This window comes from Thermobia domestica, chromosome 15, assembly GCF_964235325.1.
Source record: "Thermobia domestica chromosome 15, izTheDome1.hap1.1, whole genome shotgun sequence".
NCBI classification, from domain to species: domain Eukaryota; kingdom Metazoa; phylum Arthropoda; class Insecta; order Zygentoma; family Lepismatidae; genus Thermobia; species Thermobia domestica.
Window position 1 is genome coordinate 186733317 of NC_137468.1, and position 19897 is coordinate 186753213.

A 19897-nucleotide genomic window follows, 5' to 3' on the forward strand; every position below is an offset into this window, starting at 1 on the left:
CCTCTGTTACGGGAAAACTGTACGTGATGGAGAGAAACCGAGTTCATATTCGAATTCAGCGCAGAAGTTAACACTTGACGTTCTTCATAACGCTCATCTAAAGTCGAAGGCAAAAGTTGAAAATTGGCATCTGAAGAAGTGGTAGGATCAGAAGGAAAAAGTTCAATGGAACATTTGGGTCGTTGCTGGGCAGAGAACTCTTGGACTGTGAGGTAACATGAGCACTAGACTGGAGTAAGGAAGGAACACAGTAGTTGTGATCAAGGAAAACAACAGAAAAGTCTGCTTCAGAAGAACAACTTGACTGCTTTTCTACTTCCTCACTTGATGGATGGCTGTACTCACTGGAGCATGCAGAGCTGGTCGGTTCTGCAACATAATCACTTCGGCATACAGTATCTACCATCGGTAGAACACTACTAATGAGACAGTGCCTACTTGGAAACTTAAACTGAGTGTAATCGAAGTGATTTGCATGCATGTATGCGTTTTTGACAGCCTTTCCTATCCAGCGAGGATTCTTCGCTGCCTCTATCCATTTTTGACACCTGTCAAAATAAAGAGACAACAAAATATGGTAAGTGGTTAAAACGTCACGGTAAATGGTACAAAAGATGAACAAATTTAAAATGACTAACCAAATTTTGCTAATTGTCCTGTGAATACGACTAATCTTATCTAACCGAGTTCATCTTTATCAGTAGAGTATCAGTGAAGCATGGGACATCGAGTGGTACCGACCAGGTGTCCGTGAGAAATTTCCCTAATCTAGGAAATTTCGTAGGCAAATTTTGCAAAATGGGAAAAAGGGCACTTTTACATTAAAACATGAAAATCCATGCAACTTGTCACTAAAACTAATTGACAAATATAAATGGTTTAACTTTTCTTTATTCTACTTAAGTAAAACAATACAATAACAATGGTGTGCGTGCTCAAAGTAGGATAATTTCAATCCATTTTGGCTAGACTTGATGTGTTTGTTGTAGAAGAAAGTGAAGGGAAAAAATAAAGCAAAAGCAAATTAAATAAAACAATGTTGCTAAATTTGAAACAGTAGAAGCTGTCTTTTTTGATCTCGCCCAAACGTGCTCTTTCTCTCTGTGTAAGAACACAAAATGAATATTTCGAGAATGAACATTTAATGCTTTATTTCTATTGAAACACAACATTTACGAGTTTGGTGTGTGTCGTAGGACTGTGGTAGTGGAAGTGAATAATCCTGTGACGTAAATGGTTGATGATGTAAAAGATACCTATAAAGATATGCCTATATTAAACACCAGAGCATAATGTGGAGTATGTTTAGTACAAGGAGTCCAGAAGCACGTAAAAAATACAAAATTTACAGTAGAAATGAATGATGCAAAGACGTAACCAAACCTAACCTAACATAAACTAACCTAAGCTAACCTAATATTAGTAGAAATAAGCGAAATTTTATCATTTTTCGGAAAATTATAAGGAACCCCTACACTAATTTAACATAAGCTAAACTAAACTAAACTATCCTAACCTAAACTAACCTATCCTACCGTAAACTAACCGAATGTGAACAGAAATTACCAAAATTGTAACATTTTTTTAGAGAAAAGAGCTGGACCCATTTTGCTAAACATAGGCTCATAATACAAATTAAAATTAAAGCATTTAATTGGGGAAGGGGACAGCAATACAAACTTCGATATCTTTGTGAATTTCATTTGTTTTATTAAGTGTATTAAGCGTGTACCAGTAAATCGATGTTACTTAAAAGGAGACGAATGTTGGTTCCAGTGCATCTTAGAACAATTGGAAACGGGAAAAAAGCCTCGCAATGCCACAAGAGATAAGAAAGAATATAGAACTGCCACAAAAACATTATAGAAAGAAATTTTATGAAATATAGTTCATAATAGTGGTTGGATTATGAAAGTTTCAAAGCTTGACTTTAGCCAGTGGAGGATAATAGTGAAAACTATAGATGGCTTTCATGTAGCATGAAGTTACGTTACAGAATAAAGCGAATTAGGAAACATTCTCAAGGCAGAAAAGCATGTGTAAAATCTTAAAGCAATGTAAAATTCACTTTCTATGATCTTTTCCTTTCTTGAAAACGAATAAGAAGAAACTCATAAGACAAGAGAAAAGAACCAGAAATTTTCTTATGGGCATTTATGAGAGAGCATGATATTCCTTGTGTACAATCGCATTAGTATGTAAATTGTGTAAAATGAATGTTTGAAATGAGACCATCGAAACAGAAGACTTAATTATTTCTATTTTTGCATTTGAATTTCTCATTACCCTTTCACAAATCAACAGCGGAGATCGGAAGAAAATTAGGAAAGTATTTTCGTTTTATTTTTAAGTGCATTACAAATTGTCTGGTATAAACTTGTTGAAGCATAATTATCATTTTTTTACTGTTTTGGTTGGCACTTCCTTTAATATAGTTAAATTAATCATATCCCATGAATTTTATCACAGGAACTGCTAAATCAACAAACTAGGGAAATTTCGATTAGAAACGGGAAACTTCTATGTCAAGCGAAGGAAATTTTCTCAAGGAAATCTACGAACACTGGCCAGCAGTATTCAGTATTAGTGATGGGTAAATTCCCAGGAAGATATTATTCCGGAATATTCCCGGGAAGATTCCCAAAATGGGAATTTTTCCGGGAATTTATGTACAATCACCAAGAAAATAGCATTCTATTACTATATTATGATTCCAAAGTTAAATTCGTTTCTTTTTATCACAGTATATTATTATAGTTGTCTCCAGAGGATTCTTTAAAATGTATATTCTGAACGGTATTTTTATTTTATAATTATTTTATTATATTTAAAGAGTACACATAAATGTATATTTAATTATAATATGTTCTATGAATGTAAATATGTGGAAAAATGGCATAGTAAGTTCACATATTTTTACTCCGCTAAACAGTTTAAATTTATAAGTAAGTGGATTCTGTAAACTTCTCTCTACTACTGATATTATAAACACATACCGCCCTATGCAGAGTCGCTTTGACGAATGATTAGCGTCATATTAAAAACCTGACTACTGCAGGAAACATTTAATCGAACTCTAGTATGGGACTAATCGCGTCAGAACAACTCTGCATAAGGTCCATTAAATTTTTAATTGTTATAAACAAATTAGATTGGGTAATTGTCAGAAGATACATGTCTCACCAAATTATCAACATTTGCGCATAAATATTTATGTTCACAATATTTGCAAGATACTTACTTATCTTTATAATGAGAGCTCCTTCGTGGCTAAGCGGTTAGATACGCGTCTATGGTGTGGGTTCGATTCCCGGCGGGAGCTCATGCGGTTCGGATTCCACGTTAATCAGTAGGTCCACGTCTCATATAGCTTCGCTGCTGACCGGGACGTTAAACTCAAAATCAACTCAATTCAACTTATCTTTATAATTTAGCACGTAACATTGCCACACACGAACTTTCTTCCTACCTATTTCTCGAAATTTCATGCGTTAATTCGCATATAAGAGAAGTCTATTACTAATCTATTACTAACGATGGTTCGAGGTGTATTAATTGTACTTCATATCTATTTCTACATAATTCCTACATTACTTTACAAACTGGTTCATTTTCATCATTTGCAAATTAGTGCTTTGCTACTTTTTAATGCAAATGGAAATGGAACTAATAAACCATATGTTCAGTTATATAAAGTACCGTCAACGAGTTTTATTTTTTTTTAACCTCCAAATTATTTAAAACCTAGAAGTAAATCATAATAAATGAAAATAAAGTAGTTAGTCAGACGATCCTGATTATTTGGAAGATAAAATAAAGAAATGGAAATAAATTCCTTCTCGGGAATTTATATGCCAGGGAAAAAAACAGGAATATTCCCATTTTTTTATTTTCCTTACCACTGTGGAATATTCCCACTGCCCATCAGTAGTCAATATGCGCGAACTATACATGAACACCAACGCAACTAACTATCGTTCCAAATTGGAACTTCCAATGGAATTTTCATCAATCTTTTCTTCTTTACTCTGCAAGTTTTCGCTATCAAGATTTTGCTTTCCCTATTTCCAATATTATTATCATGTGCGAGTTTAATAATTCCCAGAAGTTTATGAGCGGAATTTCTGATAAGCCTACGAAATTGAAATACATGAATTGCGTTGGTTTCTCTTAAATTTTCAAAATATAAACCTACTGGGAGAACTATACAGTTTTGGTTTTTATTATGTTTATTATATAAGCATAAGCATGAAGCGCTGTCTTGTTTGACATTTTAATATTTCATTATACTTTTATTGTAGATTATATTTTTTCTTTTCATTTGGCTCATGCATTTTGACAAACATGTTCAAAACCTTCATCTAGGCATTTTCTTAATTCCCTTTCTACCAATTTTCAGATTAAACCTTCCTCTATTTGCACTTGCTCTTTTACAAACCTCCAAGTACAAGGTAATGACCTACAACAGAAAATAGTTCTGAGATTAATTGTAGACTGACGTGCTAAGAGCCAAAATGAAAATGTTGAGGAAAACGACATATTTTACTTTAGTGGTGGTGCCGCATAGGCCCACGCAGTTTCTTTTGGGGATTATTTCAACTACTTCGGCGGTGAAAAGGAGATATTCCGATTTTAGCTGAGTAGTATTAGACAAATAGCTTACAATTTGACATTAATCCGAAAATTTTCCATTTCTGGTACTTTTCAATAATTGTTTACGGTGAATGGTTGGTGCATGCTTCGCGAACATGCAGTTTCATTTAGTTGCATATACTTCTCAATTTGCTTTTATTGTAATGATATATATATGTACGTTAATATATCACTTACATGTTCAGTGCATATAAATATCTTGACTGAATATTCTTCCATTTTCGTGTAATATAATTCTACCAGTAAATTTTCCAATGTTTGCATGCATATTTTTAATTTATATAATGGCTTCTGTTATATTATTCGTACGTTCTACTATAATTCTGGGTTAAGTTTAGAGTTACCCCTCCGCTTTTTATAAAAATCAGGAAAATTTACAGGAGAAATGAAGTAAGAAATGATAATTTGAAGTTTTTATTTGATGTTTAGGAATGTAAGTTCGGCAGGAAAGTTATGTTTAATACGAGAAAAGATAAGTGGAAGTTAGTACTATTTACCAGCTGCGGAAGGTTTCAGCAGCATGGTAGTTGTAAAATATGGCGAAGAGGCGTAACGGATGAGGAAAAATAATGAAGAACACCTCTTAAATTTTTGTGAAGCACACAGAGTACTGAAGTTAAGTGAAATGTAACAATTTTTAATACTTTAAGCACTGTTTTTTGTATGTTGCAAAGTCCAAGGGCACCTTCAGACTGGAGGGGCAACTCTAAACTTATGCCATAATTTTTGCTAATTTTTTTTTCTATAATGTAAATAATATTCTTTACAAGGAAAAAGCCAATTATAGAATCGGCATTATCAGGTGTGGATGCCAATTACGGAAGTTGGATGTACAATTTCTGTTAACAATAGTAAACTACGTCTGTTAATTTATAAATTATGGCTAGAATAACAACAAGTTATGGTATTTCTCAACAGTTTCAAAAGTAGGCCGAAAGTTTGATAATGTAATGCCAGTCTCCATAATGTGAAATATATATATATATATATATATATATATATATATATATATATATATATATATATATATATTGTTTGTGTCATTGTGCAGTGAAGTGTCACTAAGGTGGAATTGTACATCATGCAGACCTCAATCAGTAGGAATTGAAGCGCAATAGAACTTTGGGACACTTGGAATGCCATCAGATGTGTCTCGCTTTATTCTGAAATAATCTCGTACTACCTTTAAAACATATTCTTACACTGATTCTATATTTCCGCTAGGTATATTTCTATAAGAAATTTTGTAAGAGAGTAAAAAAAAAAGAAAGAAAAAACACCAGGAAAGTATAGTAGACAAAATACAAGCGATTAGCACAGTAAAACTATAATTCTCGTCTGATATGGCAAAAGTTGATATGTCCATTTCTGTACTCTTTCAGAAAACGCGTTTCAGTATTTTCGTGCCCTCTAAAAAATCGATTTTTTCATGCACTTTTGTAAAATACCTTCAGTTACTTCCTTTAAATGTCGTCTGTTACGGCGCATCTTAATTAGAGTCGTAGGTTGCTATAATCGTTTCAAAATGGCGGTTAAAGGACATATCAAGTTGTGTCATATTACGATTGTTCACAACGTAAAGCTGATTTGGGTGCTAATCAAAAAGCACTTAGTTTCAAATGCTATAATATAATGAATTAAATACAACTTAATATAATTAAATATAAATCAATATATGCAAATAAGTTATGAACAAGGAGGAATAGTTTTTTTTTTTTTCGAACAAGTGAGTAATGCATACGTGCATGAATGCTCAACTGCACTGTAAAAAATTACTGTCACATCTTGAACGAATTCCTTCAAATTTGATTGCCACACGATCATCCTAAAGTTCACGGTATTTCCGTAATATTCATAGTAATACATGCACGAAAGGCCGTATTTAAGTCCTATTACCGTAAATATTACGGCAATGCCATAAATTTTAGCGTGATTGGTTGACAACCTGATTTAACGTAATCGGTCAGTAAGTGTGACCATAATTTTTTACAGTGACTATAATATTGTAGTATTTTTATGTCTAACAATGAAACACCAAAATATGTTTAAGTAAAGAAAAGAAAATTCAGCGAAAAAGCCAATGAACGCTGAACACGTGATCAGACATGTTGAGTATGCAAACTTAGGCCGTGTCCAAAAGTGCATAGTGCACACTTCGAGGATGCACACTCGAAGTCTACAAATGAAGTACACACTAAATAGTGTACACTTCGTCAAACTAGCTTTTGAACTGCACTTGATTCCATCGCCTCATCGTGGTGGAACATGTAACATTGATAACAAAAGAAGGGAGAATTTCGCGTACTAGAAAAAAAAATAAACATGCTTTTTTTAAATAGATGAATGACTCTCAAGTTATATTAAAGATAAATATATCGTACAGATTGACAATATGGGGTAACCATAAAATGACTTAAGAGTTTCTTTCATGTATGCCAACAACTTCAGCTTTGCCGTAGCTGCAAATATTTGTCATTTCAGATCTTTCACGCGCAGATTAACAAGAGCGGAGCGTAAATGCAATATTATATCTCTATCTATCTATCTATCTATATATATATATATATATATATATATATATATGTGTGTGTGTGTGTGTGTGTGTGTGTTTGTTGAGTTTGGGTTTAACGTCCCGTTCAGCAGCGAGGCTATATGAGACGTGGACCTACTGATTAACGTGGAATCCGAACCACATGAGCTCCCACCGGGAATCGAACCCGGATCTCCCACGCCAAAGGCGCGTACGCTAACCGCTTAGCCACGGAGGAGCTCATGTGTGTGTTTGTGTTGTCTTATGTGCACAATAAACTCGTAACAGCAAAAAACCCACTAAACTATTGGCGGTTCTATTTATTAATCCCCCGGAAAAACAGTAGCACTGGTGGTTAAGGAGCTAACAACACTGTTGCGAAGTAGCTTAGGAATTTTATTGCAAGCGAAAGTAGGCAACTTGCAAGAGCGTTAGGACATAGAAGGTACTGCGGGGAGCGCTATTTACAATTATATGGCTTAAATCTACTTTGGGAGAGAGTTTATATTGGGTATAAATGCTTTATGTACATAAATGACACTATAGTTGTCCTAGTTCTACTGTATTGCTTCAGTTACAGGCATACTGATTGGACTATTTCTACCGTATAGCGCTAGTAATGAACTTCCTTAGATGTTACTCTTTCTTTGTGAATCTATAGATTTTACTCGTAAATCTTCGAAATAGTGTCTCCATATTCTTAATCTACACCAAAGGTTAATACTTGCAAGGATGACAAGGAAAGAAGTGCTGGAGTTGAACAACATGGGACCTAAATTTACAGGAAAAAACTATTGTCACTATGAAATACCAATTTATAAGGATCTCATATACTCAAGGTGGATAACCCTAATTAAAGTAATATGGTAAAAATAACAAAACATTCAAGATTACTATCTTATCTTATATGCCCGCTTAAATGCAGTCCTGTACATTGTATGCACTTCAACATTTGCTTGCACTTCACTACGCTTTCGGTGCCCTAAATCTCTCTATTGTCATACACCGCTGCCTTTCCTACATGTTTCCCACTGCGAAAATGATTGCGCAGTTACGAAACTAATCCCTTCGTCCAAGTATAACCATTAAAAATAAACTCTCATTATTCAACTATTTATTTGTTCATAATCGTTTCATAGTGGGTACAGTAATGGGATTATATGAATTGCGAGGAAGGCAAGTATTTACTTTGGCAATTACACTCAATGAATCGTTCAACGAACCAATTCGTAACGAAGACAGAAAACAACGTATCCTGCTGTTCTCTAACCCGCCTTCACTCGCTGACACTCGCTCGGCAATACTATGTGAATTAAATATTAAACTTTCGTACAGAAAGGAACCAACCTAGCTACTAACCTATATATATGGGCTAACAAGCAAGTTATTTGTCTTTTACGTGCAACTAGCTGCATTAACGATAGTCTAATTATCTCAATTAAGCTATATAAACAATGTAATATTTAAACGCACATCTCTTTAAAGCATTATTAAAGAAACTGTTTGGTATCTTTCCCTTTGCATGCTGAGTACAAAGTAAATAGGTTTGTTATTTGTGTAACTTTTTTATATTTCACTTGTAATATCACTAATTTGCATATTTATCAAGTAAATTATTATTAGATCACCTCATAAATAAATTCACCTCAACAAAAATATTAATAATATGCCTTTAAAATTTTATTAGGTTATTTTACTAGAAATCGCCATGTTAAGTACACAAGTATACTAACGTAGTGTACATCCTCACACACTACGCACTATGCACTCGCAGACTTGTGAACTTGGGCCTTTTGACGCACACTAGGTGACGTCAGTTCCGGAAATAAGCGTACTTCAAATGTGCACTTGTATCTTTTGGACACGGCCTCAGTGTGCTTCCTCCTCGGATGTAGAATTGTCATCAAAAACAAGAAGAGCGTGTGTGTCCGTGCGTAACTATTTCTAGAAACTGTGTAGCAAGCATCCATGAAAGGTAATAAGTCCAAAAGATCGGACTTCTTGCGCGGATTTATTGGCAGGGATTCACTATAGCATGCTGAAAGCTCAGGGAAAGTTGGTGGGCGATCACGTCGATTTTTGCGAAAGTCAAGAACACGAAATGGCGTACCTTCGACTGATATGTCCTTAAATTTGGTAACACCAAACTCTTGTGTACTGCATCCACCTGATCGCAAGCCAATTATTGGGGTTAACTTAAGTATCTTTCCCACGACGCACTGAAACGCCTGACATCAAGGACTTCGGATCAAGAAAATCACGGGCAATTATTTCCTTAATGATGAATTTATTTATTTATTTCATTTTCCGCCGTAAAAACTTAGCGTTTATGGCTTCATCAAGAGGTACAGTTACCATTACAATTAATAATAATAATAATTACACGAGAAACGCTACAATTAATAATACAATTATTTAAAAAATAATATATAATAATACAATATATATAATAATAATACAAAATATATATGTAAGAATAAAACAAACTAAAAGTGTATTTTTAGAGAAAATATAAATTGTACCTTATTTTATATATTTCAAAATTCAAATAAATTTTAATATTTACATTACAAAGAGAAATCACACTGAAGATATTCATCTAAACGATAGAAACGATGTTTAAGTAACAGTAACTTGAGGTGTCTTTTAAACTGCAAGTTTGGCATTCGTTTGACACGATCTGGTAATTTATTATAAAGTTTTATTCCTATGTGGTGTAACGAATTTTGAGTTCTTGTTAGACGGAAATTTTGAATATGAATGATTGGTTGTTCTTGTGTTGTATTGGTGTAGGTCCGAATTGAGTTGGAAGTTTCTTTTATTCATATGTATGAAAGATGTTGTTTCGAGAATGTATATACACGGCAATGGTAATATTTTAAGTTTCTGAAACAGTGGTCTACTTGGTGTATGAAATGGAACATAACATTTTCGTAACATTTTCTTCTGCATTGTAAATACTTTCTTCGCATAACAGGTATTACCCCAGAAAATGATTCCATATGATAGAATTGACTGGAACAATCCGAAATAAATTGTCTTCAATGTTTCTGTAGTTAGAATCTTACTAATTTTTCGTATAAGATATATTTTCGCGCTTAGTTTCCTCAACAAATCATTCACGTGATCATACCATGTTAACTTAGAGTCTAATTTTAACCCTAAAAATTTTCAAGTGTCGTGTACCTGCATGAGTTCCCCGTCTATACGTATTTGATGTATATTTAGAGAGTTCAGTTTTCCTTCATTGAAACTCATTATAATTATTTTCGCTGTATTTAAGTTTAGTTGGTCTGCTTTTATCCATTCTGCAATTTTATCTGTCGTGTTCTTAAATATGAATTCCTTGGAGCAAATGTTATTTGGAATTTCAATTAAAATGTTTGTATTATCCGCAAAAAGTGCACTTTTGTTTGGAACTACATAATCGGGAAGATCGTTAATGTATATAAGGAAAAGTATAGGACCTAATATTGATCCTTGTTGAACTCCGTGCCTAATGTGTCTTACCTCTGACTTGGTTGGACCTATTTCTACATATTGCATGCGGTTAGGATTGGAACCATAAATTAGCATGACCTCTAATACCATAACTATGCAATTTATTCAATAAAATTTTGTGATTAACAAGGTCAAAGGCTTTTGTGAGATCCAGAAAAATTTCATATATTTTATTTCTTCTCTCTCTCGCTTTCTTTCCACGAACAGTATGAATCAATAAGTGCCATTCCTGAATGTAGACTTCTTAGTCTTTTCTATTTTAGTATGATCCGTATCACATTCAAGATGAGAATGTCCTGGCACCGTAAATTTTTGGTTGAGAGCAGATAACGTTTGTTTCTTTTGAAACAAATACATAATCATGCAAGTCATATTTATGTCCCGTTTTTGTCCCTCACAGGAATCAGCATAGAGAGTAGCTGAACTAATGTTGTCACCTATTTCTTCCATGAAGAACTTAAAAATGCAAGATGATTTCCACTGATCATTGCCGTGCAATACCTTCATGTAACATAAACCACCAGCACTAATCACTTGGTCGGTCATGAACTATAAGATTGTATGTCCACAACTGTCGCTTATAGAATACAATAGTTGTTGACATGTACGGCGTTGGGAGACATTCCTGTAAATCGACACAGTACGCACCAAAGTTGTTACTTGCTTTGCTTTTCTCTTTGTCCTTTGACTTGCTGCTGTACGCATTTTGAGCACTTTATTCGTGTACCTAAAGCTCATTTTCACGACCATTTCTCTGATCCGAACCCGCATTACACAACAAACACTGTAACTTGTCACATGTTTTGCATGTATGAGCACGAGGCTTTATGAAACTTATGTTCATACTTTTGAATAAATTTTTATAGACGGTGTACGATGTAAGCTGCATTTTCTCACTAGCACACTTTTCCACATAAAGTTCATACATTTCACTAATATTCAAGGAGCTTGGTAAATATTGTTTTGAGCTTCGTTTTCGAGTATAGTGGCTTTCGTATAGGGTAAAATATTGAATGTGATCTTTGATGTAATTCAGGACAGTGTCACCAAATTTATTCCCAAGCACGTGATGACCTCCACGATCAGGCTGAATAATTCCGGATTCATTTGCTCGTTTCTTCTTGCTTACTATAATATCAACTTTCCCTCTTGTAATCCCCAGTGTTGTAATAAAACAAGCTTTACAGACGTAAGTTCTCCTAGTGGTATCAGCAAGAACATACTTGACGGAAATTTCCCATTCCTTCGGGATACCTGGTTTCCCACGTCCCTTTTTCTCTTGTTTTCTGATTGACAGCTCTAAATGATCAGTTATATATTTATCCTGAAGTTTTTGTTCTTCATAGACCAGAAGGTCTTAAATATCAATTCTCTATTTTCAGTAGATTGCGTACAGTTATTACGACAGCATTTACTTATATCAACAAAACTTTTCTTTGGACGTTTCACTCCCTTTCTATTGGAATATTCTTGTCCAAAATCTTTGAGTTTGGAAATGCACTTGGACTTGCAAAGTCATTGTCATTCAGGTTTTTTTTTTTTCAGTTGCATACACCGGTCGTTCGCCATGCTCCTCAAATCCCCGTCTCCCTACTGTGGCTATCTGTAGATACTTCATTCCTCTCAAGAATCTACTCAGGATCATCTACGTCAGAAGAATGCAGTTCAAGGGCTTGCCTAGTACTCGTTTCATCCATATTAACTATCATCTTTCGTCAGACTTCCCTTTACTTAATGTACTTTCTTCTTGTGAAAAACAGTTACATTACGGCCAGTTTATTAATACATGACAAGGAAATCTTCCGTGGAACCTGATAGTTAACTACTGTATATTACAACACATAAACCAATATTCGAACAGCAAAGCAACGCTCACACCCAAATTACTTCCTTAGTTATCCTTTGTCTTCGGCAGAGAGGAACTCAAGTTCGTTCAAATTACATTTATTATAATACTAACATAATTATTCAGTACCATCTATTGACAACAACTTAGCAATAATCACGATGACCAGAATTGTCATGTCCTCTAACAATTAATTTCCTCAGGTGGCAAAACATGATATGTCAAACATATGAAGTTCTTCCAACTCAGTATTGTCTACATTTTGACTTATCAAGTTTTGACAACAGAGAGCTGAAGCAGTCTTTCACCACACCTGCATCAACCGTTGCCATATCGTAGATCTGCACAAAAGCAATACTTTACGCCATATACCTCATAAACGGAAAAAATGAACATATCAATTTTTGCCATACAAATCTAGAATTCCTCTCATTTAAAACGGGTTAATAAAATTTTATATAGAGTCTTTGATGGCTAGTCTTTGTTAATGATCGATAACATGGCAGTTTGCATTACTTGGGTTTACTATGCGGTTTCTTTAGATTGGGTCTATCACCTTCATAAGAAACATTACTAAATTTAACCTTTGTAAAGCAAAGGAGCTTATTCACTATTTCTCCAACTTTTTGCTTTACTATTCTGCTTCCTACATTAGACATCAACTAAAAATTCAGAGTTCCTAAAAGGAAAAATAAACAAATAAATCTCACGCCAAGTGGACTTTGTAGAGAACAAACACCGTGTGCGTGATTGGAGGTTTCCCGTTTCTTTCCACTTTATTCATCATCACCGTCTCTTTTAATCTATCCGGTTTAACCATGGGACGTAAAACTGAAAGATTTCATTTCACTTCATAAATATAAAAGATTTGTATATTTTAAAATAAAGATCCGTTTGTTATGTTTGTTTTAAATGTTGAAAATTATTTAAACCTTCTCTTTCTCTGGCGTAGAATTTCTTTTTCTGATTTTAATGCGTCCAAAATACTTCTTCTCTATTTTCTTAATATACGTTTCAATCAATGTAATTAAACTTTTGTTTTATTATTATCCTAAGACGAAATATACTAACTGTCGATAATAGTCGATATTAATTGTATTTTTTTTCGAACAAAACAAAATGTAAGAGTGAAAACTCAAATGATTATAATTATTAAAACAATGATGATAAATTTATACAGTAGAAAATTCATACGGGGAATAAAATTTGTGAAAAATAGTAAAGAATTATAGGAAAGAAAAATAGTAAAATTAGTAAAGAATAGATTTAAATAGTCTTTCTTTAAAGGTGTGGTTTTATTAGAATGAAATAAGTATTGGATTCAATAATCTCGCAGGAGCAAATCATCTGTGTCAACCATCATGTCCCTCACGGAAAACAAATTTTAATGTAGATTATTTTCACCTGTTGTTACCCGAATATACTTTTGAGTTAGAATTGTTTCGTGTGACTAGTTTCGTGCGATGGCATATATCTGTATTTAATTTTTAAGGTTTTATACATTATAGAGTTAATTTATATTCACCCTTTTTTCATCTTATTAAGTACAACGTTTTCACCTTTGATTCCAATACATATGATGGGTTATGTAGTAGATAAACATGAGAATGTCTTAAAAACAAGAGAGAATTACGATTATATTTTATCAGTATTTATATGTCTGATGTTACGATAGTTGGTAGTCATGCAACTTTGGCTTTCCCCTATTTCATATACCAAAGTTCACGGAGACCCTTATTCCTTGGAAAAAAAATATAACAAATCCTATTTTTAACTTATCGTTCTAGCGGTTTCATTTAAGTTCCAAAAGGCGTCGCTTTGAGCTTAGTATTCAATTTCGATTTTTATAAGTTTCTCCAGGTGACATCTGCCCATGCTTATCATATATTATTACGGATATTAGATTATCTGCCGTCGACAGAAGAAAATTAAAGTAAAGACTACCACAAAGTTCAGCCGCACTTGCTGTCACTCCCCAACATACTTATTCAAGAGCTAATGAGAATTTTACACCCCTATGTCATTCTATATGAAGGAAGCACAATTGTGTAATGTAGAAATCACCAAATTTTATTTCTACGTAGCTATATAATATAAATATTCTTAAATGGTGTGAACACTAATTTAAATGTACTAAAATACAAACAAGTTAAATATTTTCATACCTTAAAGTATAAACTTAAACTAACATATTATATTATGTAATTATATCATTTTGAAAGAAAATGTGAAATTTGATTTTATAATTTTATTTCACAACACCAACACTTCACTCTTTAGATAACAACTTTGAATATGTATACTTTTGAATATGCATTGGATTTGAGTATGATTGGAAGACTAATGAAATATATTTCTAGGCCTAAAAATTACTTATCCTCAATCATTCGCAGAAGACGCGGTTTGCGATTTATATTCACCGTTCTATTAGTGCTGATTATTTCTTCTCCACGAATAATATTTAGGTGAGCATTCTGGGTATCTTCGCATTTTAGTTGAAGTATTGTCTTTTTCGGAAAGAGACAACATTTTATGTACCATTTTGCGTTATAATATTTATGTCTGTCGCTGAGCATTCTGGGTTTCTTGGTATTTTAGTCCAAATGTTGTCTTTTTCGCAAAGAGACAACTTTTTAATGTACCACTTTGCGTTATAATATTTATGTCTGTCGCTTTTATTCTTTTCGCGATCAAAAGAGCTAAGTCATTTGGAAATGAAGCCTTTCGTAGTATACTTACTTCCAGAATACAATAATTAACAACAGCTAATTTTTGTACATTGTTTTTATTTCTGTGCCTAATTGATGGACATAGATTTCATAAGATATAATGCACTGACTGTTCGTCACATCGGCGCTAGAAGTCCGCAGACATTACTTCTTAAGCCTGTCCTCTTGTGCTCCAATCTAAAGGATATTCCCGACGTTTCTAACAATACGAAATGAATAACTATCTCATTGATGTAATTGTTAAATTTAGCTATAATTTCACTTGTTGAGAGGCGTTGTTAAGGTTCCTTTTTTCTTTACAACTCAACAAGAAGAACTGAAAGAGACCAAGACAATCTTGGACAAACTGCTCTCACTTTGAAACGTACATATATATACATATATACATATATGTACATTTGAAAAGATGAAATTTCTCAGAATTTTTTGATACGAGGGTTACTTGAAATCTTAAGTTTCCATTAATATCTTATGGGGCTGCCAGAGTGTCATAACGATAGCAAGTTTACTTTTATATAATCCCGAATTATTTCTTAATATTAAGTATTATGTGGCCCTTAGAGTACTCAGTAGCACAAATTACAGTACATTTATTGTATACAATTACTCTTTTAAGTTTTTTTTTTTGTTTTTCTTTTTTTATCTTATATATTCGGCCTTGATAGGTCATTTTCACACTGAATCTTGTCGTTAGTAAACAAACTGTTAAAAGTGTATTACCTACAATACAAAAGATTGGTAGGTTTATATCAGAGCGATTTAGCAACGGTATTATTGACCTCCGTTGTTATGCCACTAAGTTTGTTGATATTGGGATATCACGCTACTGCAAATAAAATACCACTGAAAATAAACAGTTATTATAACAGTAAATCATAAATCATTTATCATCTATGCGATAACAGCTTAGAATACTGAAAAAGGAACGGGGTTCATTCTGAAACATTTTCTAAGAAGTTTCCAGTAAAGTTACCATTGAGGGCGTCGCCTGTGGTGTCCGTACAATTTGAAACCAGGAACATGCAATCCCAATTGTGGCATTAAATCCAACTTCAACTACTGTTAAGCACCCTTTTAGTTGCTCTCTTGGTTTCGGTGGGTACATAAAGTCTTGAGTTGACAATCTTCCCTGTAACGTTTGTGGGTGTAGAATAGACTACCAAAAACATTTCTATGAAAGGGGGCCAAATAGGAGATGCCAAATCCAATAAATCCTTCATTATCATTGACCGTAATAGTACGACTCAAGCAATAAGGCAACATGACCCCTCTGATAAAGAATAGTCGCTTGCGAACTTTTAGGAATTCATTGTTATCGTAATCTATCAGTGAATTATTGGTACAAGGAGCCACCAGAAGCAAGTAAATACGTTAAATTATACCGCCATATGGTCCTTTCAATTTTGTTATGCAGAGCAGAAAACAGGAATCTCTTTTTTTTCCTTCATTTACTTCGCTTCCAAATGTATAACTTTTGCAAGAATAACCTATGTTAGTGTGCATCAAAATCTTTTAGATAACTAATATAAAGTGAATCCAATAGTGTTTCAAAGAGAGAACTGATTATGATTTACTTAGCCCACAGTTACTTTAAATCTTTTTGATAATGGCATATTTTTAAATATAAATTTTGCTCCCTTAAAGCATTATCGATACATGAGCTCTCAATAATCTATTATTCTAAGTTCCTAAGGGTATTTTTGAACAGTTTTGTAGGGTTCCACTTATTTTTTTGTTTGCTTCGTTAAAAATGTTATTTACTAATGAATAATATAAAAATCTGTTTTCAATGCTTTCAGAATCATTGCTATCTCTTAATGCTATATCTCAAACTCCGACTGTTGATTAAAACAAGTTTCCAATAAGCATGGACCTTAGTTGTTCCAGCATTGCTTCAATTAAAGTTGAAGCAAAAACAGAAAATGTGACTGTTGAAAACTACAAGTATCAACTATGTAATAGCAATTCCAACGAATTGGAAGTGAAGGATCCTCTTTCAACATATTTGGAATCTAAGGAACATGGAAAATATGGAGTGGAGGAAGATAATAATATTAAACTGTCCGAGAACATAAATGAAAATGACTGTCGGGAATTACATAGTGACTCTTTGGATCCCAGGTATTGTGTTTACATTCATTTCTTCAGAGTTATCCTAAACGTAAATATTTGAATGTTATCTTTTTTAAAAAACTATTTATTTCTTTACTTGCCTAATACTTGACTGTTCATATAGATAATGTTATTGTTGGAGGATTATTCATATTTCGTTTATAACAGGTGAAATTTAGTTGGGTATTACTTAAGAAAATATTAAACGCAATATAGTTACATTATACAGGACGGTGGCAAGTGGTCATTAGAAGATATGCAACTTTAGAGTAAGGCGAGAAAAACTATATACAGTTATATAGAGGCTTCTGTAACGACATGATTCGGTCCGAAATATCATATTTAATGTTTGAAAGCCTGCTTGGTTAATTTAAATGTTAATGTAACACGTCCATTCTGAAACAGCGTATTTCATTACCGCGATTGAAATGGCTAAGATATTGCAATAATATTGCAATCAATTTACAAATACTCTAGTAATCTATAAATATACGGATGATTTTAAACTTTATCACTTATTATAGTTTAGCTCTTATAGTAATGAACCCCCGTGTATAGAAAGAAGAGTATTAATCCGAAATGGTTTCTTCGACCCTGCAAAAATTTTGCAGTGTTCTTGTTTTCTTTTAATAAAGTTGACCTATCTATTCACGCTCTTATGTTTTAGTAGGGGCGAAAACACTATAGGTGTTCTAGCCTTGTAAGTAGAGAGGTGTGTTTAGGACTGTATTCGAATTTCTAGACGATGATTGTAGCTTACCTCTCAAATTTACCAAAACTAATTATGTTGTTTTACCTTGTACCATTCACTTTTACTCTAATTTCGCGTCAACTATAGTCTTCACGACATCCTTTCGGCTTTAAATTCGCAAGGGAATTTTGTAGATGTACACTTTAATGATAACGGAAGTGGATTTTTTTTTGCTAGATGTGTAATATGTGTGGACATACGAGCTATATCCTAGATTTGGAACATAACTGTAGTGCGCTGAGCTTTGTTTGCCCCCCGAATAACATTCTTCGGTGGTTAGTTTCGGGTGAAATTATTAGATATTTAACTGAAACATGAGCATCATTGAGTAATATATTTCCCCAGCAACAAATATTCTGTTTTCGACATTGATGTGTTAGTTACCCGTTACGTCCCGTCCTTTGTGACTATTTCAACTTAACAGCTTATTGCCTATCTAAAATTTCAAATAATTTTTTTGATAAAGCGGACACTTTCAAATATCTGGGATCAATATTAATAGACGAAAACCATATTCACGAAGAAATTAAATGTGGACTTAAAGCAGGGTATTTGTATTATTATTCAATTCAAAATCTCTTATCGTCGCGAATTCTGTCGATGAATTTGAAGTTTAAAATACATATAAAACGATATTCGTGCTTGCTCTGTATGGTTGCAATACTTGTTCGCTTACACTGAGCGAAGAACGGAGACTGAAAATATTTGAGAACAAGATCCTGAGACAAATATTCGCGAAAGGAGAACGGGAATGGGGAACTTCATAACGCGGAACTACATAGTTTATACGATTTACCGAACACATTTAGGATCATCAAATTTAGGACGCTCAGGTGAGAAAATCATATAGCCAGAATGGGAAAAGTAAAAACGCTTTCAAAGTCTTAGCTGTAAGACTAATCGTAAAACGGTCACCTGGAACACCTAGGCTCAGATGTGAGGAAAATATTAAGATCTATCTCCAGAAATAGGAATACAAAATAGGAACTGGATCCAGTTGGATAAAGATAGAAGTCAGGGGAGCTTTTTTGAACGCGGTATTGAATCTCTGGGTTCCATAGGCCATAGACTTAACTAGTTACTTAGTTATGGCCCATTTTTATTTTGATCTATCTCCGTTTATCTTTAAATTCGTGGGGTGACTTGTGTTGGTCCAGGATTACCTATATTCTGTCAGGACTGTCTTGGTTTTTTTCACCAATGGTGACAGCTATGAACGTCATCTGTATGTTACACGTCTCGAAATACTTTAACAACGAATGGATTGACAAAAACTCTGTCTTGTTTAGCAATTACATCACATACTTTGTTATTTTGAGTTGTAACATTTTGCTTAGGGCTATGTTGTGACATCGTCAGATGGTTAGATACATTTACGCCATAGACAAATTCGGCCTTTTTTCGGTCTGTTTCTTGTTGTCATGTTATTTCTTACAGATAGCAGTCTTATAGAGCAATATTATTACTTAAAATGCATATGGGTCATATAATAAAGTCTGTTATTTCTTATGTCCCTCTAATAGTGTCAAACTCTTTGTATTAAGTTTTACCACATTAATTGATTTTCATCCGTTGAAAATAATTAGACCTTCAATGGATTGCTAAACCAGATGTATCAAGCATTTGATAACTTACAGCGGATCATTAGAATGTCAACACCCCGAAGTGGAACAATCAGAAGCCAATAGCTCACCAACTCTGTTTTAAATGCTTCCAATTCGATCATCCAATTAGCACACAATCGATGATAATGCCAAAAATTGGTAGTAATTCTG

The 19897-nt window shown here is 33.6% G+C and overlaps 1 protein-coding gene across 4 annotated transcripts in view; it reads left to right on the forward strand.

Annotated features, from left to right (window-relative positions):
- Nucleotides 1-4484: 4484 nt before the first annotated feature.
- LOC145671383 (uncharacterized) overlaps nt 4485-19897 on the forward strand; it is a 40742-nt gene continuing 25329 nt past the window's right edge. The window contains exons 1-2 of one of the 4 annotated variants that reach the window (XM_081740464.1): nt 4485-4697; nt 17059-17380. In XM_081740464.1, the coding sequence (XP_081596590.1) occupies nt 17127-17380 (254 nt within the window). In that variant the 5' untranslated portion in view covers nt 4485-4697; nt 17059-17126. The other 3 variants (XM_081740466.1, XM_081740465.1, XM_081740467.1) reach the window with 3 other exon arrangements.